The sequence below is a fragment of the Neofelis nebulosa genome, chromosome X, assembly GCF_028018385.1.
Source record: "Neofelis nebulosa isolate mNeoNeb1 chromosome X, mNeoNeb1.pri, whole genome shotgun sequence".
Taxonomy (NCBI): Eukaryota; Metazoa; Chordata; class Mammalia; order Carnivora; family Felidae; genus Neofelis; species Neofelis nebulosa.
This window is the reverse complement of record NC_080800.1, coordinates 71,580,707-71,604,776: the sequence shown is the minus strand read 5'-3', so window position 1 is coordinate 71,604,776 and position 24,070 is coordinate 71,580,707. Positions and strand designations below refer to the sequence as shown.

The 24,070-nt window shown below is 35.4% G+C and overlaps 1 protein-coding gene and 1 pseudogene across 5 annotated transcripts in view; both read right to left on the bottom strand.

Annotated features, from left to right (window-relative positions):
* Nucleotides 1–24,070, bottom strand: part of APOOL (apolipoprotein O like) — an 85,442-nt gene that overhangs the window by 23,959 nt on the left and 37,413 nt on the right. For 4 of the 5 annotated variants that reach the window (XM_058714666.1, XM_058714663.1, XM_058714662.1 and 1 more), the window contains 6 exons: nucleotides 20,965–21,084; nucleotides 19,353–19,407; nucleotides 17,780–17,878; nucleotides 6,498–6,589; nucleotides 3,152–3,265; nucleotides 2,827–2,944 (listed from right to left, as the gene is read on the bottom strand). In XM_058714666.1, the coding sequence (XP_058570649.1) occupies nucleotides 2,827–2,944; nucleotides 3,152–3,265; nucleotides 6,498–6,589; nucleotides 17,780–17,878; nucleotides 19,353–19,407; nucleotides 20,965–21,084 (598 nt within the window). The remainder of the gene's footprint in view (nucleotides 1–2,826; nucleotides 2,945–3,151; nucleotides 3,266–6,497; nucleotides 6,590–17,779; nucleotides 17,879–19,352; nucleotides 19,408–20,964; nucleotides 21,085–24,070) is intronic. The other variant, XM_058714667.1, reaches the window with a different exon arrangement.
* On the bottom strand, nucleotides 17,480–17,595 carry LOC131503276 (U6 spliceosomal RNA; annotated as a pseudogene).

Genomic DNA, 24,070 nt, shown 5'->3' with positions numbered 1-24,070 from the left:
TATGGTACTGGCACAAAAATAGACACATTGATAAAAATGAACAGAATAGAAAACACAGAAGTGAACTGACAACTGTGTGGTCAATTAAACTTTGACAAAGCAGCAAAGAATATCCAATGGGAAAAGAATGTCTCTTCAACAAATGGTGTTGGGAAAATTGGACAGCCACATACAAAACAATGAAACGGGACCACTTTCTTACATCATACACAAAAAATAAATTCAAAATGTATTAAAAGACCTAAATGTTAGACCTGAAACCATCAAAATTCTGGGGGAGAACACAGGCAATAACTTCAACATTGCCTGTAGCAACTTCTTTCTAGATATGTCTCCCGAGGCAATGGAAAACAAAGTAAAAAAAATAAACTATAGGGACTATATCAAAATAAAAGCTTCTGTACAGCAAAGGAAACAATCAACAAAACCAAAAGGCCATGTATGGAATGGGAGACGATATTTGCAAATGACATATCTGAAAACAGGTTAGTATACAAAATATTTAAAGAGTTTACAAAATGCAATGCCCCCAAACCTAATAATCCAATAAAAACTAGGCAGAAGACATGTATAGACATTTTTCCAAAGAAGACATAGAGATGGCCAACAGACACATGAAAAGATGGTAAACTTCACTGATTATTAGGGAAATGTAAATCAAGACTACAATAAGATATTACCTCACACCTGTCAGAATGGCTAAATTCAACAACACAAGAAACAATAGGTGTTGGCAAGGATGTGGAGAAAAGGGAACCCTCTTACACTCTTGGTGGGAATGCAAACTGGGTCAGCAACTCTGGAAAACAGTATAGAGGTTCTTCAAAAAGTTAAAAATAGAATTACCCTATGATTCAGCAATTGTACTAGTGGGTATTTATCCAAAGGATACAAAAACACTAATTCAAAGCGATACATGCACCCCTATGTTTCTAGCAGCATTATTTACAATAGCCAAGATATGGAAGCAGCCCATGTGTCCATTGATGGATGAATGGAGAAAGATGTGGTGTATGTGTGCATACAATGGGAGTATTATTTAACCATGAGAAAGAATGAAATCTTGCAATTTGCAACAACACGGATAAAAAGTATAATGCTAAGCAAAATAAGTCAATCAGAGAAAGACAAATACCATATGATTTCACTCATATGTAGAAGTTAAGAAACAAGTATCATATGATTTCAATATATAGAAATTAAAAACAAAACAAATAACCAAGAGAAAAAAGAAGAGAGAGAAAGAGGGACACGCCAACTAACAGACTTTTAACTACTGAGAACAAACTGATGGTTACCAAAGGGGAGCTAGGTGGGGGGGATGCATGAATAGTTTATGGGGATTAAGGAGCACACTTGTGATGAGCATAAGGTGTTGTATAGAAGTGTTGAATCAATATATTGTACACCTGACACTAATACAGTGTTTGTTAACTATACTGAAATTGAAATTAAATAATAACAAAAATAAATACTGTAAATCATCAGATTGGAATTGAGAGGTGACATAATAAAACAGTAAAACTCTTATCAGGCTTGTTACTCAGTGACAGCTTTTATAAAGATTAACATAGAGGAGACAGTTGAAATCAGAGACTAAATCTGGTTTTAAATGAGATAATCTATACACAATAGAAAGAGTTTGGACTTTGGTGTTAGGAAGCTCCAGGCTATAAATACAACTCTACTACTCATAAGCTATAGGATTTTGGAGAAGTTACTTAAGCTTCCTAAGTCTGAATCTGTTCATCATGAAATGGTCATAATTACATGTACACAAGAGTTTTTTGTTTTGTTTTGCTTTTGGGTGAGAATAACATATTTTATTTATAGCTCTTTACACCACAGTAGGTGATCAGGGCACATATTATCATTACTTCCTACTGCCTTATCTCTGAGTTGGTCCTGCTTCCTTTGCAATAAAACAATGAGCATTCACATTGTACAGAGAGACAATCTTTTGCAACCCAGGAACTAGTGAGTTTATGTGAATACACTCCTCAAATGGTATTAAACACTCTGTTGCCTTTTTAATGATTGCAATAAAACCATGGTAGTATTTGCCTAGAAAGTATAATTGTCACTATGTGGCCCTACAAAGTATTAATTGCCAGCATCTAATATTAAAAAGTTCTTAGTATTATAATTGGTGTTATTTCACTATTTCATGCTGAATGTTCTCCTGGTATCTAAAGTAAATAAAAGTGATGGTGGAAACTAAGAATGATAAGGGTACACAGCGTAAGAAATGGAAAGCTAATATTTCTTTTATGTAGATTTGACTCATAATCTATAAATTGGAATCTTCTACATTAGGTGCATATGTAATTAGGAGGCACATTTTCCTCCACCTCATCACAAAGCTCACATTTATAGAGTGATTTAAATGCTTCACTCATCCAACCCACCAGTGCTACTCTATATTTCCATATGCAAAGATTGGTATTATGAACTATGTGGCAATTAGAGTCCCAAGTACCCAAGTATCTCATTATCTAAAAAGATATATAGACTACTATGTTATAGGAAACATATATATATATATAGGACTATATATATATATATATATATGTATTTGTATATGTATATACATATATACATGTATATACATATACATATATATACACATATATACATATACATATATACATATACATATATATATGTATATATATGTAGTCCTATATATAGGACTACTATGTTTTTCCTGTTATAGGAAAAAACATTTATGAAGAAAGCACAAAAATAAGTTCAAACTACTACTAACAATACTATAAAATTATTTAAGAAAAGAAGGAAAACAAAATTGAATTATTTCCAACAAACCTGAGGTAGATTCCGATTCTGTCTTTGTTTCAAAGATGAGTTCTGTTGACAAAGGCACTGAAAATTTCAGGTTGTGAGTTGTTTTTGCAGATATTTCTATTTCACCAGAGTTTTCTATCTGTTTAACAAAAAGATTTTTCCTTCATAAGTAAATCATATTGCTAAAACAATAAAAAATACTAAAAATGTACAGCATGCAATGATATTATGTTTCTTCATCTTTCATTCTACCCTTGAACTTTGTCCAGGACTCCCATTATAAGCCAATCTGCCACCCCAACCAAGAAAACTCAATGTCTACCTTTTTGATTCATTTAAACTCTACCTTAGTTCTTTCTTTAGGTTTAGGGAGTGACTCTTTTTTGTTGTTTTTTGTCCACAATGATTTAACTGCTTCATAAATTTGCTGGCTTGTAGTATATGCCTTTTTCCCAGTTACCTAATTAAAACAAGAAGTGAGTGAAATAAGTTATATTTTTAAAAGGTAAAATAACAAGTATTAAAAAAAATTATGTCAGGTATTTTATGTGAACACTCAGGACAGAATCAATGTCACAGATTTAAATCTCTAGATCATATAACACAAAGCCCCATTTTCTAAATCTTACATGAAAAATTATTTGCTTCATGTAAAAATCTAAAAAATGTATAGTTACTACATCACCAAGAGTGAATCCTAATGTCAACTGTGGACTTTGGGTGATATGTGTCAGTCAATGTAGGCTTATCAACTGCAAAAAATGTACCACTCTAGTGGGGTATGCTGATAATGGAAGATACTAAGCACGTGTGGGAACAGGGTGTGTATAGGAAATCTCTTTCCTCCCCCTTAATTTTGTTATGAACCTAAAACTGCTCTTAGAAAAATACTTTAAAATGTATAGTTTGCATTCACACTGTAACATGTGAATTTAAAACTATGTCTTAACAGAAGCAGGAAAGATAGTTTTGAGATAATAAACAGTTGACTGAGAAAATAAGATTTTAAGATGCTATGAAATTAATGTTTTTGTTCAAATGTTTATGGTGCTTTCTCCTGTCATAAATAAAAAGCACTAATGTATTTCTCCAGAGAATAATACTCTTCTGATAGAAACATAAAGTTAAAAATGAACTACAAACACACTGAAGAAGAGGCTGCTGTTACTTTCCTTCATATCTTTTTCCCTTTAAAAATCTTCTGATTCCTTCTATTGTTTCCCCATCCTTTTGTTCCTTATGGTTAAAGTAATTTCAATAGCTATTGATTTTTAAAGATTTAAAGAGGTTTTGGGAGATTTCCAGGATTACACTTTATATAAACATAAACTTATAAAACTTTTTAGAACTGTGACTTTCTTGCTTAGATTTTTTTTGCTAAGTATTACCTACACTTAAGAAAAGTAAATCAGTCAACTAATATAAAGAAAATCCTCTTCCTCCCCCCAATGTAACATTTGTTCACAGTTGTGTGCATATTCTTCCTGAGTTTTTCCTCTTATATGTGCATTAGGTACACACACAATTTTAAGACAAATGGAATGTTGAGACGTATAGATAGAGCTACCAAAAAAGATGAGGGAGATTTATATGCACCGACATGGGTTTCCATGATGAATTACTGTAGTGAAGAGATGAGAGAACAGATATACACTACAATCTCAATTATGATTTATTTATTTTTTAATATGAAATGTATTGTTAAATTGGTTTCCATACAACACCCAGTGCTCATCCCAACAGGTGCCCTCCTCAATGCCCATCACCCACCCTCCCCTCCTGCCCACCCCCATCAACCCTCAGATTGTTCTCAGTTTTTAAAAGTCTCTTATGGTTTGTCTCCCTCCCTCTCTAACTTTTTTTTTCTTCCCCTCCCCCATGGGTTTCTGTTAAGTTTCTCAGGATCCACCTAAGAGTGAAAACATATGGTATCTGTCTTCCTCTGTATGATTTATTTCACTTAGCAGAACACTCTCCAGTTCCATCCACGTTGCTACAAAAGGCCCTATTTCATTCTTTCTTATTGCCATGTAGTATTCCATTGTGTATATAAACCACAATTTCTTTATCCATTCATCAGTTGATGGACATTTAGGCTCTTTCCATAATTTGGCTATTGTTGAAAGTGCTGCTATAAACATTGGGGTACAAGTGCTTCTATGCATCAGCACTCCTGTATCCCTCAGGTAAATTCCTAATAGTGCTATTGCTGGGTCATAGCGTAGATCTATTTTTAATTTTTTGAGGAACCTCCGCACTGTTTTCCAGAGTATAGCTTGATTACATAACAAACTACAAAGGGCACTATATCTTTGTCATCCCTAAAATACTGAGTAGACAGTTTCACCTACATCAATAATTAAAGAAATGTAGTAACAAGAATACAAGTACAGAAAGTCCTTCTGGCAACACTACATACTACTTCAAGTGTAAGGGGGAAATGTTAAATGTTGCTAATTGAAAGAAACAAAAGAAGAGGAAACTGCACAACCCAAAGCTCTCCTTCTGAATCTAAATATGTATTAAAAGTAAAATACTGACACAAACTGTTCAAATCATTGAGAGAATGTTTGGATTTGTAGGTAAGCTGAAAAGAAAATGACAAAACATCTATAATATGGACTCAGGGCAAGTGTTACTTAGTTCCAGGTGGTATCAAAATTGAGTTTGTGTGGGGCGCCTGGGTGGCTCAGTCGGTTAAGCGGCCGACTTCGGCTCAGGTCATGATCTCGCGATCCGTGAGTTCAAGCCCCGCGTCGGGCTCTGTGCTGACAGCTCAGAGCCTGGAGCCTGTTTCAGATTCTGTGTCTCCCTCTCTCTGACCCTCCCCCATTCATGTTCTGTCTCTCTCTGTCTCAAAAATAAATAAACGTTAAAAAAAAATTTAAAAAAAAAAAAAATTGAGTTTGTGTATATAAATTTGTTTTTTTTTTTTTTTTTTTTTTTTTTTTTTACCTCAGAAGCCTCTGTTATCTATCAATTCACTGTTCTTTGCATCATGTTAATCTGATGAACTGACAGCAGCCGGCAGGTATAATTTTCTAATTAAAAATTGAATTTCACAGAACCCAACAACAGAGCAGTATTTCTCCCCATAAATTATAATTCAGAATTCACTGTATCTGGACTTAATCCCAAAGTGGCATTTATATTGTTGAATTATATTTAAACAAATTCATCCTATTTATTTGTGAGACTAAATAATTAGGAATAGCATTTACCATGCTCAAATGTGAATGTGATTTTGCCAAGATAAGAGTTGATACCAACCATATTTCTCTGAAAATTGAATGTTGCAGATACTTACGACATTTAAATACTGTCACATTAAGAGTTTAAACAAATACTGAAATGTAGGTATCACTTAAGAAGAAATATCATATGACTTCACTCATATGAGGACTTTAAGATATAAAACAGATGATCATAAGGGGAAGGGAAGCAAAAATAATATAAAAACAGGGAGGGGGACACAACATAAAAGACTCTTAAATATAGAGAACAAACAGAGGGTTGCTGGAGGGGTTGTGGGAGCGGGGATTGTCTAAATGGGTAAGGAGCATTAAGGAATCTACTCCTGAAATCAATGCTGCACTATATGCTAACTACCTTGGATATAAATTAAACAATAAAAAATAAAGAAAATAAAACAACAAGCCAAAAAAAAAAAGGAAAAAAGAAAAAGAACTTACCTTTGCAATTATTATTGACTGAACTGGGTAGCAAACAGTTGCTCCTAAAGTAGCCAGTCCCAGGGGATAAGCAATTTTCTTAAACCTGGAACCTATGAATTTCAAATAAACTGTTATACTCCAAACAGATGCTAGCAGAGACTTGATACTTTTATAACTTTAATATTCTCTTTGTTCCCCTTTAAGTCATTATCCTATGTTAATTTACTCTTTAGATAATTATATCAATTAAATGGTAGCTAAAATATCCTTAAGGATCACAAATCAAATAAAACCTCTTAGTTGTCATGTCCAATTTTAGAAAATTGTTCTCAATTTAAAATTGTTAATTAACTACACATAGGGGGTTAATGATTTTCTTTTTTTTAAAAACTAGGTATTTTTTTCATATCCCAAGAAACCCAAAGTTGTAAACACATTTGTTTCAAGTATCTCATAAGGCATAATATGGAGAATTGATCAACTACCATGCTTGTGACACCATGTTAAAGTAAAATGGGCTCTCTTTACATATCCTGTTTTGATTAAGTCCTTAAGAAGACAAAAGATGCAACTAACTAATCAGCTAAGGACTTTGAACTCATTTCAAAAAAGTTCCTAATCTAAGCATCCAGGAGACATTTTCAAACTTTTTTTTTAACAGCAAAATCCTTTAAAATATCTTCAAAATACAATCTCACTACGAACTTCATATATAAAACTTACAAAGTTGAAGCTACTCTGGTTAGCCTGGGGGAGGGAAGCTTAGTATTAAGCCCTACCTGCATGCTCTTCCCTTATCTCCCTAACACCTGTAAACACTTTCAAGGAACCCTAAGTTCTGTAGAATAGTTTCAAACCCACCACTCTAAACCATAGCTTAGTTCCAACAGACCATTGGTTCAAAACAATATGTATCTTAAATGCTTGAATGGGTACCTTGGACTCTTTAAATATGATTTGGGCAATTAGATGATGGGATTTCTAATTGGGTAAGTACTTTTATTCTTTGAAACAGCTCTTACAACCCTTACTTTAAAAATGAAACAGCCTATTTGGCATATCAGTAAAGACTAAAGAAAAAAATAACTGGCAGGGTTTGCAAATAAAAACGAGCTATTTTTGCATCTGGCTTACCTAATAGTAAGAAAGCTTTCTACAGTCATGTCTATAAGACTGAGCTAAGGAAGGGCTGCTGGGTGGCTCAGTCAGTTAAGGGTCCAACTCTTGATTTTAGCTCAGGTCACGATCTCAGTTTGTGAGACTGAGCCCTACATCGGGCTCTGCGCTGACAGCATGGAGCCTTCTTGGGATTCTCTCTCTCCCTCTCTGACTCTGCCCCTCCCCTGCTCACTCTCTCTCTCAAAATAAATAAATAAGCTTAAAAAAATAAGACTGAGCTTGGGAAAGGTGGGTAAGTAGGCTACTTCAACCTCTAATTTAGCTTTCTTTTGGTTTTAAACTGTTTTGTCTGGTAATGTGAAAGAGGGTCTAGATCTGTTAAAACATATCTTAAGTTAGAAGAAAATCTGTCTTAACTTGCTCCTTTACTCTCGTCCTGCTCACTATTATTCTTGTATCCATAGTTTGGTTTTTGATTTTACTGACCTAACATCTCTTAATGCAGGTTTCCTTGACTTAGCCAAATCCCCCTAATTATGCTGCTCCTAACCTTGGAAAGTGACATTTTTTCCTTGATGTATCATTTTAAACATTAAAAAAACTTCTCTTTACTTGATAAGAAAGGCCAGTCTACTAGAAAATAAATTTCATTTGAATTAAATAGCCTTACTCCCATAAGTAGGAAAGGCTCTAGACACAGTCACTAAACAAGTTATGTACTATGAAATCACTGAGTGATTTTCCTTCTCTAGACTTCTCTCTGTAGCTAATGGGATTAGACTAATCAATAGCTTTCATACATTTTTTGACCACGTCTCAAATTAAAGAATAAATTTTACATTATGAGCTATGACCTATCTTTTTTTTTTTCTTAAAGTAGGCTCCAGGCCCAGCATCGAGCCCAACATGGGGCTTGAACTCATAACCCTGACGTCAAGACCTGAGTTGAGAACAAGAGCTGGGACACTTAACTGACTGAGCCACCCAGACTCCCTGACCTATGGCCTATCTTACACACACACACACACACACACACACACAAACACACACACTCCATGGAAACAAAAATTTCACATTATTTACCATACTAAGTACAGAACACTGATATTTGCTGTTCTCCCCTAATTTTTCAATAAAATGTCTCTTGAGATTCACTATGTTTATTTCACTAATAATATGTTGAGATCTGCAATTTGAAAAACATTGGGTTAGATTATTCTAGTTCTGACATTTAGCAACAATGTGAATGACCTAAGGAACATATTCTTTTGCAAGTGGATTATGAGTTTCATACTGAGAATCGAGTAGTACGTTTTTCTTTGAGTTTTACTGCTATATAGAGTGATCTGAGTTTTCAATTTTTTTTCCTAATAAATAATTTATAATATGTATCCAAGCAAAAGCTGCTCAACAGTGTTAGAATTAAAAATGAGATAACAGGAACCATTAATATTAGCTATAAGGGAGAGTGTTAGGTCTACTGGGATGCGATATATGGGCTAAAGTCAGAATGCTGGAATGTTCTTTCAATTCACAAACGTTTTGTATCTGATTAGGTATACTTGAGACTGCCTTTTTTTTTTTTTTGAGAGAGACAGCACAAATGGTAGAAGGAAAGAGAGCATCTCAAGCAGGCTCCATGTCCATTGCAGAGCCCAAAACGGGGCTCAATCTCACAACCTTGAGATCATAACCTGAGCCAAAATGAAAAGTCAGACACTTAATTGACTGAGCCACCCAGGCACCATGAGTTGAGACTACTTTAGGGACCAAAGTTGGGCAAACCAACCATAAGGTGTCTGATATTAGATTTCAGACTGGTTCAGAGCTGTGACTTCAAACCACATGTAATTTAGTATGGGGACAATCACTGGCAAATGAGTTGTGGAGGTATGTAAATGGAAGGTGAACAAAATGGCTATTGACCAGAGAACCATAAAAGCTTAGTCGGGGCTTGCATGAGGAGGAAAAGCAGTAATGCCTACTTAGAGGAATTTCCACACCCAAAGGTTGAAGATGGGAAAATATGAAATTCACCATATGCTTATGAAAGGTAGTTATTTAATAATGTGCAGAAAAGAGTTAACATAGTATCTTGAGACTGCCATTGTTAGAAAGGTCTGCTTGCAAAGCTGGCCCTTGGCTGGCATCTGGGGACTTGAAAATATTCTCTGAATGATAAGAATGATGCACTGTGCCTAAACTGCTTGTTGAAATAATATGGTTTATGCTGAAAAACTACTTTCCTTCTGGGAGTCTGGAATTCTGGACATGCTAGAGAGATAGTGCTTATGTGATCACCCACTAGTAATAACCTTGACTGCTCATTCTCTACTGAGCTTCCTTGGCTGACAACATCTAACACATATTGTCACAATTCATTAGTTGAAGAATTAAGTACATCTTATATGACTCCACAGGGAGAAGATTCCTGGAAGGCTGTTCTTGGTTTCTTACAAGCTTTGCCCCATGTGTCTTTTCCCTCTGCTTACTTTACTTTATAACTTCTCACTGTAATAAAGCCTATTATTACAGACTGAGTCCTCTAAGTCTTCCTACTTATTCATCAAACCCATGGGTGGTCTTGGGGACCCTCAATAAAAGTGGTAGAGTGAGAAGGAATGGCAAGGTTGACAGAGATACATGGTAAAAAGAGGGACAAAAGATATTAGGCATATCAAGCCTCATGTGCTGAATGAGAGTGATGAGTTATCTAGTTTCACAAACTCAATTCTGAGGTGGCTGATGTCAGTTCTAGCAACCTTGGTCAGGATGAGAAGATAAGAGAAAAAAATATTTTTCTGGTACCAGTATCTCTGTCTCCAAAACTTAATATAGTCCCCAGAATATGGATAGTTATGACAAAGCAGAGAAAACAAGTTTGAGTGGTTTGTATACATTTTTACATTAACATAAAATTCCCAAGGTCTTTTTTTGTTTAATAGCCAGAGACTCTAAAATTTTTTGTAAAAAGGGAGTAGAGGATGATGGTGGCAGAGTAAGAGGACTCTAGGCTCACCTCATCCCAGAAACACAACTAGAGAACTATCAAATCATCCTAGATAAACCAGAAATAGATATGAAGACTGGCAGAACAACCTCTACAATTAGAAGGAGAGAAGAGGCCAAATCAAAGAAGGTAGGAAGTGCAGAGATGTGGTTTAGGGGAGCAACGGATCCTAGCTGCTGCAGAAAAGAGGGAGCCATGGTATAGAGAAGGGCGAGACAGAGGGAAACACACAGGGAAATGGAAAAAGAGACTTCCCCAAAGCCATTGGCTTGGAGATTGAGAAGTGCTAATTTTTTGAGTTTCTGCAACCTGTAGGACTTAAAACTTATCACAGTTTTAGAAGTCAGTGGACTTGGCTGTGATACAGCAAGGCAGGCACTGCCCTGCTCCTGGAGAGAAGGGGGGCAAATAACCTAGGGGCAGAAAGTGTGGAAACAGTGATAGGAAGTACACCTGGGGCACACAGTGGGGAGCTTGTTTGCTCTTAATGGAGTGCATCCTTGAGAGGCAACATTCACAAAGATACCACTCTGGGAAGAAAAAAGCTGTCTGGCACCATTTCCCTCTCCTGTCCCTCAGCACAAACACAGAGCTACTGACAGGAAGTAGTGAAGTGCCAACACTGCCTGCCTAATTTATATACACCAAGCCCTACCCTCTGCGTTCTGGTAAGGCTGTCCTTCTCAGTCACACTTGCCTCATTCCCACCATGGTGGGACCCTCACCCAGAAGACCAGCATAAAACCCTACCAACACTATATCTACCAACAAGAGAGTTCTACAGGGATTCAGTTCTGGTGTAGGTGGTGCTAGGTCTCATTTCACAAGCAGACCAGAGCACATCTAATTTAAACTCACCATATTCAGGCCAGGGATGGAAACTGCCCATAGCAGACAAAGAGAGCCTTTGTAGATGACTGGCCTGAAGGATACAGCAGCCAAAACACAACAGCAGAGTGCATGTAGCACATACCAGAGACACCCTCTGAAGGGCCAGGTCCTGGGTACTACAGCACCTCTTCTTCATAAGGCCACTTCTCAGGAGCAGGAGATATGACTGGCTTTTCTAACACAGAGATAAAGGTAGAGACTTAGACAAAATGCAAAGATGGAGTAATTGATCCCAAATGCAAGAACGAGATAGGGCAAGGGCCAGAGATCTAAGAGAAACAGATATAAGCAACATGTCTGATGGAGAATTTAAAGCAATGATCATAAGGAGACTCATGGGCTTGAGATAAGAATAGAACACATAGGTAAGAGCCTTATCACAGAGATAAGAGAGTTACAAAGGAACCAACTGGAGACAAACGGTGCAATAAAAGAGATAAGAAACAGGCTTGATGCAATGAACAAGAGGCTGGAAGAAGTAGAGGAACGAATTACTGACCTGGAAGACGAAATAATGGAAATTAATGAAGTTAAAGAAAAGAGAGAAAGAATAATTATGGAACACGAAAATACACTTAAGGAATTTAGTGACTCCATCAGATGTAATAACATTTGTATTATATGAATACCAAAAAATGACAAGAGAGAAAAGGGGACAGAAAATTTCTTTGAAGAAATAATAGCTTAAAACTTATGCAGTCTGGGAAAGGAAGCATACATCCAGATCCAGGAACAGAGAACTCCCACCAAAATTGACAAAAGCAGGCCAATACCAAGACTTATTGTAATTAAATTTGTGAAATATGGTGATAAAGAAAAGAATCTTAAAAGCAGCAAGGCAAAAGAAGTCCTTAACTTATCAGGAAAAACTCACAAGGCTAGCTGGAGATTTCTCAAAGAAACCTTGCAAGCCAAAAGGGAATAACATAACATATTCAAAGTACTGAATGGGAAAAATCTGTATCCAAAAATACTCTATCCAGCAAGGTTATCACTCAGAATAGGAAAGATAAAAAGTCTCCCACACAAACAAAAACTAAAGGAGTTAATGACCACTAAACCAGCCCTGCAAGAAATAGTAAAGGGGACTCTTTGAAATAGTAAAGGAGGCCAAAAGTGACAAAGGCAAGAAAGGATAAGAGAAAATTTCCAGAAACAAGGGCAAAACAAGTAATAAAATGGCAATAAATACATATCTATCAATAATTACTTTGAATGTAAAGGGAATAAACACTCCAATCAAAAGACAGGGTATCAGAATGGATTAGAAAAGAAGACCCATCTATATGCTGCCTACAACAGTCTCACCTTAGACCCAAAGACACGTGCAGATTGAAAATGAGTAGATGGAGAAAACTTTGCCATGCAAAAGGATGCCAAAAGAAAGCCAGAGTAGCAACATTTATATTGGACAAGACTTTAAAACAAAGACTGTAAAAAGAGACAAGGAAAGATACTATATGATAATAAATGCACAATCCAACAAGGAGATATAATAATTGCAAATTATGCATTCAACATGGAAGCAACCAAATACACAAAGTAGTAACATAAAAGAATTGACTATAACATGATAATATTAGGTAGGGGCTTTGATACCCCAATTACATCAATGGACAGATCATCTAAACAGAAAAACAATAAGGAAACAATGACTGTGAATGACAGAGATGGACTTGACAGATATATTCAGAATATTCCATCCTAAAGCAACAGAATGCACTGTTTTCAAGTGCACATGGGACACTGTCCAGAATAGACCACATGTTAGGTTACTAAACAGGCCTCAAGAATATCAGAAAGACTGATACCATTCCATGCACCTCTTCTGACCACAACACTAAGAAATTAGAAATCAACCACAAGAAAAAATTTGGAACAACCACAAATATCTGGAAGCTGAACATGCTGCTAAACAATGAATGAGTCAACCAAGAAATCAGAGAAGAAATTCAAAAATAAATGAAAACATAATGGTCCCAAACCTTTGGGACACAGCAAAAGCAGTCCTAACAGAAAATATATAGCAACACAGGCCTACCTCAAGAAGTAAGAAAAATCTCAAATATGCAACCTAACCTTACACCTAAAGGAGCTAGAAAAAGAACAAGAAGCAAAGCCTAAAGCTAGGATAAGGAAGGAAATTATAAAGACTAGAGCAGAAATAAATGATATAGAAACTAAATAAAAAAAACAAACAATAAAACAGATCAATGAAACCAGGAGCTGGTTCTTTGAAATAACTAACAAAATTTATAAAACTCTAGCTAAACTTATCTAAAAAGATCCAAATAAGTAACATTACAAATGAGAGGAGATATCACAACCAACACCACAGAAATACAAAAAATCTTGAGAAAATTATGAAAAACTCTATGCCAACAAATTTGGCAACTGGGAAGAAATGGATGAATTCCTAGAACTAACAAAACTGAAAAAGAAAGGTGGAGAAAACTTGAACAGACCAAAAACCACTAAAGAAATTGAATCAATAATCAAAAATCTCTGAAAAAACACAAGTCCAGGGCCATATGGCTTCACAGGCAATTCTGCCAAACATTTAAAGAACAGTTAATAACTATACTTCACAAACTATTCCAAAAAATAGCAAAGGAAAGAAAACTTCCAAATTCATTTTATCAGGACAGTTTCACCCCAATACCAATACCAGATAAAGACCTCCTAAAAAAGATAACTATAGGCCAAAATTCCTGATAAACATGGATGCAAAAATTCTCAATAAAAAACCAGCAAACCAAATCCAAAAATATATTAAATAAATCATTCACTATGATCAAGTGGTATTTATTCCTTGGATACAGGGTGAATCAATATTCAAAAATCAATCACTGTGATATACCAAATTAATAAAAGAAAGGATAAGAACCATATGATCCTTTCAATAGATGCAGAGAAAAACATTTGACAAAGTACAACAACCATTCATAATAAAAACCTTAAACAAAGTAGGGTTAGAGGAAACATACCTCAACATAATAAAGGCCATATACTAAAAACCCATGACTAATACATGCTAAATGAGAAAAACTGACAACTTATCCTTGACAGTCAGGAAAGAGATGGGGATGTCCACTCTCACCACTGTTATTGAACATTTTACTGGAAGTCCTACGCACAACAATGAGATGACAAAAATAAAAAAAGCCATCTGAATCGGCAATGAAGAAGTGAAACTTTCACTATTTACAGATGACATGATACTATATATAGAAAACGTGAAAGACTCCACCAAAAACTGGAGTAATAACTTCAGTAAAATGGCAGACACAAAATCAATGTATAGAAATGCATTTCTATACACCAATGATGATGCAGCAGAAAGAGAAATTAAGGAATCAGTCCTATTTACAATTGCACCAAAAACAAGATACCTAGGAATAAATCTAACCAAGAGGTGAAAGAACTATACTCTGAAAACTATAAAACACTGATGAAAGAAATTAAAGATGACAGAGGAAAGGGAAAGATATCCCATGCTCATGGACTCAAAGAACAAATATTGTTAAATTGTCTATACTATCCAAAGCAATCTTTCGGTGGTTATCAGTCGGTTAAGCGTCTGACTCTCGGTGTCAACTCAGGTCATGATCTCATGGTTCATGAGTTTGAGCCCCATGTTGGGCTCTGCACTGATTGTTTGGAGCCTGCTTGGGATTGTCTCTCTCCCTCTCTCTCTCTGCCTTTCTTCTGCTCATGCTGTCTCTGTCTCTCTCAAAAAAATAAACAAGACAAAATACCAACAGCATTTTTCACAGAGCTAAAACAAAAAACCCAAAAATTTGCATCAAACTACAAGAGACTTTGAATAGCCAAAGCAGTCTTGAAAAAAAAAAAAAAAGCGAACCTGAAGACCCACAATTCCAAACATCAAGTTATATTACAAAGCTGTAGTGATCAACACAGTGTGGCACTGGCACAAAAACAGGGACATAGATCAATGGAACAGAACAGAAAACCTAGAAATGAACCTACAACTATATAATCAATTAATATTTGACATAAAAGGAAAGAATACCTACAAGAAAAGACTGTCTCTTCAACAAATGGTGTTGGGAAAACTGGACAGCCAAATGCAAAAGAAATTCGACCACTTTCTTACACCATATACAAAAATAACCTCTAAGTGGATGAAAGACCTAAATGTGAGATAGGAAACCATGAAAATCATAGAAGACAGACAACACAGGCTGTAACTTCTTTGACACTGGCCATAGCTACTTCTTTCTCAATATGTCTCCTGAGGCAAGGGAAACAAAGGCAAAAATAAACTATTGGGACTTCATCAAAATAAAAAGCTTCTGCACATCAAAAGAAACAATCAACAAAACTAAAAGGCAACCTATGGAATGGGAGAAAATATCTGCAAATGACCTATCTGATAAAAGGTTGGTATCCAAACTATATAAAGAACTTCTAAAACTCAACACTCAAAAAGCAATCTGATTAAAAAGTGAGCAAAAGACATGAATAGACATTTTTCCAATGAAGACATACAGATGGCCAAGAGACACTTGAATAGATTCTCAACATCACTCATCGTCAGGGAAATACAAATCAAAACTATAATGCCTGTCAGAATTGCTAAAATTAACAGATAAGAAACAAGATGTGTTGGTGAAGATGTGCAGAAAGAGGAACCATCCTGCAATGTTGGTAGTAATGGAAATTGGTGCAGCTTTTTGGAGAATAGTTTGGAATTTCCTAAATAGTTAAAAATAGAACTATGCAAAGTCCAGCATTTCCACTTTTAGGAATTTACCCAAGGAATACAAAAATACTAATTCATAGGTTTACATGCATCCCAATGTTATAACAGTATTATCTACAATAGCCAAAATATGGAAACAGCCCAAGTGTCCATCAACTGATGAATGGATAAAGAAGATATGGTATATATTTACAATGGAGTATTACTCAGCCATAAAAAAGCATGAAATCTTGCCATTTGAAAGGACATGGATGGAACTAGAGAGTATTATGTTAACTGAAGTAATCACAGAAAGACAAATACCATATGATTTCACTCATATGTGGAACTTAAGGATCAAAACAAATGAGCAAAGGGAAAAAGAGAGAGAGAGGCAAACCAAGAAACAGACTCTTAACTATTATAGAGAACAAACTGATGGTTACCAGAGGGAAGGTGAGTAGAGGGATGGGTTAAACAGAATAGGGTTTAAGGAGTATACTTGTGATGAACACTGGGTGTTGTATGGAAGAGTTGAATCACTATATTGTACACCTGAAACTAATTATTACACTGTATGGTAACTTATTTAAATTTAAAAAATATTTAAAAAGATGAGAAACAAAGTATAATCATAATTAATTGTATTTGTAATTATAATTACAATTTTAATAGGAATAGCTATATTTTTAAAATTGTATTTGATATGATCATACAGAAAAGTCAACACTTTTCGTCTACAGTTCTATCAATTTTAATACATGTATAGTCACATAACCACCAGTATAATCAGGATATGGAACAGTTATTTTCACTCTTAAGAAAATCTCATGCTATCACATTATAGTCACACCTTTCCACTCCGAACTCCTAGGAACCACTGACCCCTTTTTTTTTGTTACTATAGTTTTGTCTTTTTGAGAAAGTCATATAAATGGAATTATACAATATGTTAACTTTTTTAGACTGGCTTCTTATTGTCAGATTCATCAAGACTGTTGCATGTGTCAATGGTTTACTCCTTTTACTGGTGAATATAATTTCTTTGTTTAGATATGCTAAAATATAGTTTACTCCTGAAAGATACTGAGGTTGTTTCCAGTTTTTGGTTACTGGAGTTTGGTTACAGAGTTACTATAAACATTTATGTACAGATTTTTCATTTTTCCAGGGTAAATACCCAGCAGTAGGATTACTTGGTCTCATGGTAAGTACATGTTTAACTTTACAAGAGAAACTTTCAAACTGTTTTCCAAGTTTTTTTTTTTTTTTTTTAATATGGAATGCTTCACCAATTTGCATGTCGTCCTTGAGCAGGGGCCATGCTCGTCTTCTCCGTCTTCTCTGTATCGTTCCAATTTTAGCATATGTGTTGCTAAAGTAAGCACTGGAATAGCTATATTTTTAAAAACACAGTCTTTATAAAAGTAAACATGCTGTAAAATACACTTAAAATTTTTTCACGGTAGCCTATCCTAACAATATTCAATAAAACATAAGAGGTTTTCCCATGACAGCAAAATTCACAATATATTGGTATTAAAAGAGAAAATGTATTTTTTTAAACCCTACCTTTTCTTGCTGAAAACAAGCCTGCTAATCCTGAAACTGTAATCACTCCAATTTTCGGAAGAAAATCTCTAGGTGGATTCTTCAGATAGACATACGCATCTTTTAAGAAATAAGTTAAAAATTAATATAAATGACTTATTATAACTAGGCACTGTATATATGATGCAGAAAAGCTAAAGAAATTTGTTATCATAGTAGCAGATGGTTTAAACACTTCAGAAAAGCTACACAAAAGAATGATTTGAATAGCAATTTAAAAAGGTATTTAAAATAGTCCTTGTTACAAAATAAAATCTTCCTTTCACAGCTGATTTGATAATCGTTTTCTTAATACAGGCAATTATTACTCTTTAATTAAATATGATGCACGAGTATACACTTTAATGTGAATTACTGTAAACTAAATGCCTGATTGTGTATGTACTATATCCCTATCATTTATTCAAAATGCTTCTGGCATTATGTGTTCAAACTGTGGCAGGATCCAGTAAGAATGGAAATACTTTATTAGAGAACTTTGAATAACTAACTAGGGATACATGTAACTTCTAGACCCTGCATGCCACTACTCCCCAATACCCAGAGGGGCCACTGCTCTTGGTTAAAACCAATGATCAGGATTAGAAGCGACCCTAGACCAAAAGTAGATGAAGAGTGGACATAAGTCTAGATTTCCTGGCTTTTTATATACATAAATTATTTGTTTCCATATAACTCAAGAAAATACATTCTTCTATCACAATTATTTAATGCCAATCACTTATTTAATCGTATTCTTCAAGACAAATGAGGAATATAGTTTGGAATTCCAACATACCTTAAGTAATGATAACACATACTTAAGTAATGATAACACATTACTTAACTAATGATAACACATTAAATGGAAACATTTAAAAATGATCTTTCTGTCTCCCATACACATTTATGTTGACAACTGGCTGAGGCCAAGAATATTAGGAAGATATGTCTACTGCCAAATACCATTATCAAACTAAAGAGTCAAATACAAGTGCTATCCAACATTAGCTCAAACATTCTAGAGTGACTAGTGGGTATAGTGTTTCTTAGGAATAGATAGCAAAATTCTACATATTTTAACAGCAAATAGCACTTATTTAAACTAACTGATAACAATGGAGACATACTGCTAATTTGTGCTTTGAGTATATAATATGGGCTTTGCAGCTAAAACAGACCTCAGTTTCAGTCTAGGTGCTGCCATTTACTAGCTATGTGACCTTGGTAACCAACTTAACCTTTCTAAACCTCAGTTTCCTTATCTGTAAAAAGGGAATAATTATAATACCAACACTCATAGAATTATTATAAAAATTAAATTAGATAAATTATGTACAATGTTTATCATAGTGTCTTTGCATATAATAATTGCTTAATAAGTGATTGGTACTATTACTTTGTTACTATTATCATAAAGTGCTATACAGAGTATTTTCTCAGTTCATAAAACATGATAATGAATAACATAACATGTTTATTTTTCTCACATTTAAATCTGTCAACTTAAAAAGACAACAGAACATTTCTAATTATGGATGGTTCACTCACCTACCTTTTCCGAATTGTACTGTATCCATTATCCCATTTTTCACAAAGACATAAACACCCTAGGCAAAAAGAAAAAAAAAAAAAAGCTGAATTTTTTAAGATGTTGACAATTAGATAGTCCACATCTCATGAGACCATATATTTAAGTGTTGAGTTACCACTACACCCAAATCTAAGTCTAACTTTCCCATTTATTCACTATGAGAATACTTGTTTTACTTAGCTTCTTTTCATTTCTTGCTTTTCATTCTATTTAACATGAATAATACTTATTTACTATTTTCCTCATATAAACAGGTGAAGTAATGCCTACAGTCAGAGCATCTCACAGATAATTTATTGCAGAAACACAAAGGTTTATCATTTTATTTTATAAAGGCTTAGAAAAAATGAATGAAATTTAAATAAAGCAAGGATAGAGGTATATTTCAGCTTAGCAATATCTGACTAATAAAGATATGGCAGCAACAACATAATGTTTGTGAAGAAAGTAATAACAACAAGCCTAAATAAAGTGCTTCGTCTTCTCCTTTTTTTAGTGTGCATTAGAATGGGAAAAAAACCTAGACATTTATCTCAAGATAGAAATCATCCTACATAGACTAGTGTTTGTTTTTATAGAGGAATATAAATTCTCTACAAATCAAGATTATATAAATCCACTGAAGGGATTAAAGTCTTCATTTTTTCCTTTTACCTGTTTCTAACTATTTTAATGCAACAAATATAGTTACATTCATTTACTGAGCAATAGGTACTACTTCAGTTACATCAGAAGGAAAATGAAGGCACAGAATGATTTACCTATAGTAATTACCCACAGTCATGCTTTACTCTATTGAAGAAACCAGAAACGCAACTGAAATATATGGTCTCCATCTCTAAACTAGCTGCTATGAAACCATGGAATAAAAACAACAAAAAATATTTTCAAAGCACACAGAAATAATTACATTAGACAAGAAAGAAATAAGTCATTGTTATTGTGTTATCTTGGTATTAGTAACTTTGTCTTAGAGATTTTCATGTAGAGGTTCATCCTGTTCATCATGGTTTCAAGCTGTACAAACCAACACAGATCATAAATGCCACTGAATTACTTCTCTTTAAAGACTGTCTCTTGGGGCGCCTGGGTGGCTCAGTCTGTTGAACGTCCAACTCTTGATTTTAGCTCACGTACTGATCTCATAGTTGTGAGATTGAGACCCATTTCAGGCTCCACACTGAGCATGGTACCTGCTTGGGATTCTCTCTCCCTCTCTCTCTGCCCCTCCCCAACTTGTGTTCTTTCTCTCTCTCTCAAAATAAGTAAATAAGCTTAAAAAAAAAGGACTGTCTCTTGAGAACACTACACCTTCAAAGTTATAATACCTATTGACCAGATGACTGCAAACATGGGTGCTTCAGTCAACATTCCTAGCTAAGTCCAGCCTTCTAGCCATCTGTGACAAAGCGCTACAGATGTGAATGAAGCAGTCTTAGATCCTCTACATTAGCCCATTCACCTGATGAATAACACTGAAGAATTTCTGACAATACCAAATGCAACATAAGAATCATGTGTCTGAACAAATCAGAAACCTCCAACATTAAACCACTATTATAACTTAACTTACCTTACACCAGCCAATATAATGACCAGTTGTTTTGCGGATGGATGCAAAGCCCATTTGTAAATGACCAGGCTGCTCTTCAACATATTTAGACTGCAGAGGTGGTGTGGTATATATGGGGAGCTAGAGACAAAAAAAAAAGTTCATGTTAAAAATATAAAATAGATGGACATCCTTTTCCAGGAGTAAGGCAGAAGAGAAATCCTCATGAACCTTCCTCCTAAAAGCAACTAAAAATGCTGACAAAATATTCTTAAAAACCGTCTTAAATGGGAGGAATGATCCTGTAAGCTGTTTATAAAGACTGTTCAGAAACCCAGAATTAAAAAAAAAAAAACAAAAAACTGAAATGCAGAGATAAACAATAGAGTCAGCTTTTACCTTGTTGTCATTTGCTGTAAAACAGATGGCTCATGGAGTATGGAATCAAGAAACAAAACCCAGAAAAAGCTTGAGGTGGGCAATCTTAGTAGGGACCCTATAAAGCTGGCATCTCAAAGTTATAATATCATCAACTTAAAAGTGAATTAAGAATAACAGTTCACTGCAAATAACTGTTAGGAAAATTGACTGTATCAAAGTCTGGGCACCAAGTACAGAGGAAAAAAAATATATTTCCTAAGAATTGGCAAACACAAGTGAGAGCTCATATAACATGCAGCATTTTAAACTAACTGGGTAATCGGAGAAATCTCAAACCAAGAATACATTTAAAGTACTTCTAAGCTGGTAGCCCTCAAATATGCTTGGCAGAAACAAATCTCTCCCCTCTGGAGGAAGCTACCAAGACTTGAAAGAATTACAACAGATAAAGTTCCAAGAAATATGAGCCCATAATGTTAAAGAAGAAGAAGAAGAAGAAGAAGAAGAAGAAGAAGAAGAAGAAGAAACAAAGAAGGTAAATAAAGTTAGAAAACACAAGGAAGTATCTGGACAAGAGCTAGCAGAAACAACAAAGAACAGACTCAGATCCACAAAGAATGTATAAATGGAACATGTAATATCAAGCACATTTATTGTTGTTTTTAAAGAAATAAAAGAAGGAAATATGGGTTCAGAGGAAGAGAGTACAAAAATTACCAAAGCTAATGTAAACAGAGAACTTCTGGAACTGGAAATTAAAAAAATAAAGAACTCAACTGGCAGGCGAGGGAGATGGCAGAGTAAGGGGACCCTAAGCTCACCTGGCCCTGTGGATACAACTAAGTAACACTTACATCAGTGTAAATAACCCAGAAAACAATGCAAAGACTGGCAAAACAAATTCCATGACAAAAGGTGGAGAAGAGAACACAACAAAAAGTACAGGAAGGGCAGAGACCTGGTGGGGAGCTAAAAGAGCCCTGGGCATCCAGAGTCAGGAGGGAACCTAGGGGCAGAGAATTCTGGCAAGAAACAATCACAGTGGGGAGCCCACATATGGATGGCAGGGGGAAGAATCCCCAAAATATTTGGCTTTGAAAGCAAGAAGGGTCAAATTTTGTGAGTTCTTAAAACCAGAGGGACTTAAAACTTGGAATTTTAAAAATCAGCAGTCTTAGCTCTGGAAGACCCCAGAGGGCATTAGGAAGCTGAGTCCCACCCTTAAAGAGATAACACTATAAGCAGCCTGATGAGATCTAGAGTGGAAGCAGCAGTTTGAAACACACCTGGGGCAAACAAGGAGAATTATTTACTCATCTCAGAGCAGTCCCAGATAGTCTGGGATCCCAGGGAGGCCCTTCCAGGAATAAAGGAGCTGGCAAGTGTCATTGCCCTCCCCTGTCCCTCAGCATAAACACAAGGCCACCTGAAGGAACCAGTGCAGCACTAACACTAAATAACTTTCTTATACCAAGCCCCACACCCTGTGATTTGGCAGATCCATCCATTCCAGTCATACGCTTTGGGTTCCCTATCCAGAAGACCAGCATTAACCTCACCAACAATGCATCTCCTGATCCACACATTTTCCAAGGCCTCAGTCCCAGGGGGCAATGACTGATCACCTACCAGAGACTATGTGCACACCTCGTTAAAACTAAGCCCCTCACATACAAAAACTGGGGAGGGGGTAGGTCACCTGGCTCAGTCAGTTAAGCATCCAACTCTTGTTTTCAGCTCAGGTCATGATCTCATGATTGTGAGATTTGAGCCCACATCAGGCTCTATGCTGATAGTGCAGAGTTTACTTGGGATTCTCCTTCTCTCCCTCACTCTCTCTGGCCCCCTCCCATGCTCTCTTTCTCAAAATAAATAAACAAACATTAAAGGAAAAAACCTCACACCCCCTACCCACGTGTGCTTTTTGAACCAGCCCTGGACATCCCCAGTATCCAAACAAACTACATGCCCCCTGTGGAAGAGGACCAGTGCCACCTTGTTAAAAGTGTGCACCCCACCCACTACTTTCAAGAGCATAAGACCTAGCTGAGTTTCCTAATGCACAGAGAGTTAGACAAAATGAAGAGACAGAGAAATATGTCCCAAAGGAAAGAACGGGCTCAAACCACAGCAAGAGAACTAACTGAAATGGATATAAGTAATATGCTATATATAGAATTTGAAATAATGATCATAAAGATATGCACTGGATTTGAGAAAAAGTAGAGGACATCAGTGAGACCCTTAACAAAGAGATAAAAATGAACCAATAATAGTTGTAGAACACGATGAATGAAATTAAAAATAAACTTGATGGAATTAATAGCAGGCTAGAGAAGGCAGGAAAATGAATTAATGACCTGGAAGACAGAGTAATGAAAAGTAATCAAACTGGGCAGGTGAGGAAAAAAATGTGCAAAATGAGAATAGACAGGAAACTCAGTCACTCCATCAAGAGTAATAACATTCACATTAATTGGATTCCAGAATAAGAGAGAGAAAAGGGGGAAGAAAAGTTTTTTTGAAAAAATAATACCTGAAAACTTCCCTAATTTGTGGAAGGAAACAAGATATCCCAATCCAGACATCCCCTAACAAATTCAACCCAAGGAAGTCCACACCAAGGCACACAGTAATTAAAATGACAAAAAAAAAAATTGTGATAAAAAAAGAATTTTAAAGGTTGCAAGAGAAAAAAGATACTTGTATACAAGAGAAACACCATAAGGCTATCAGCAGATAATTC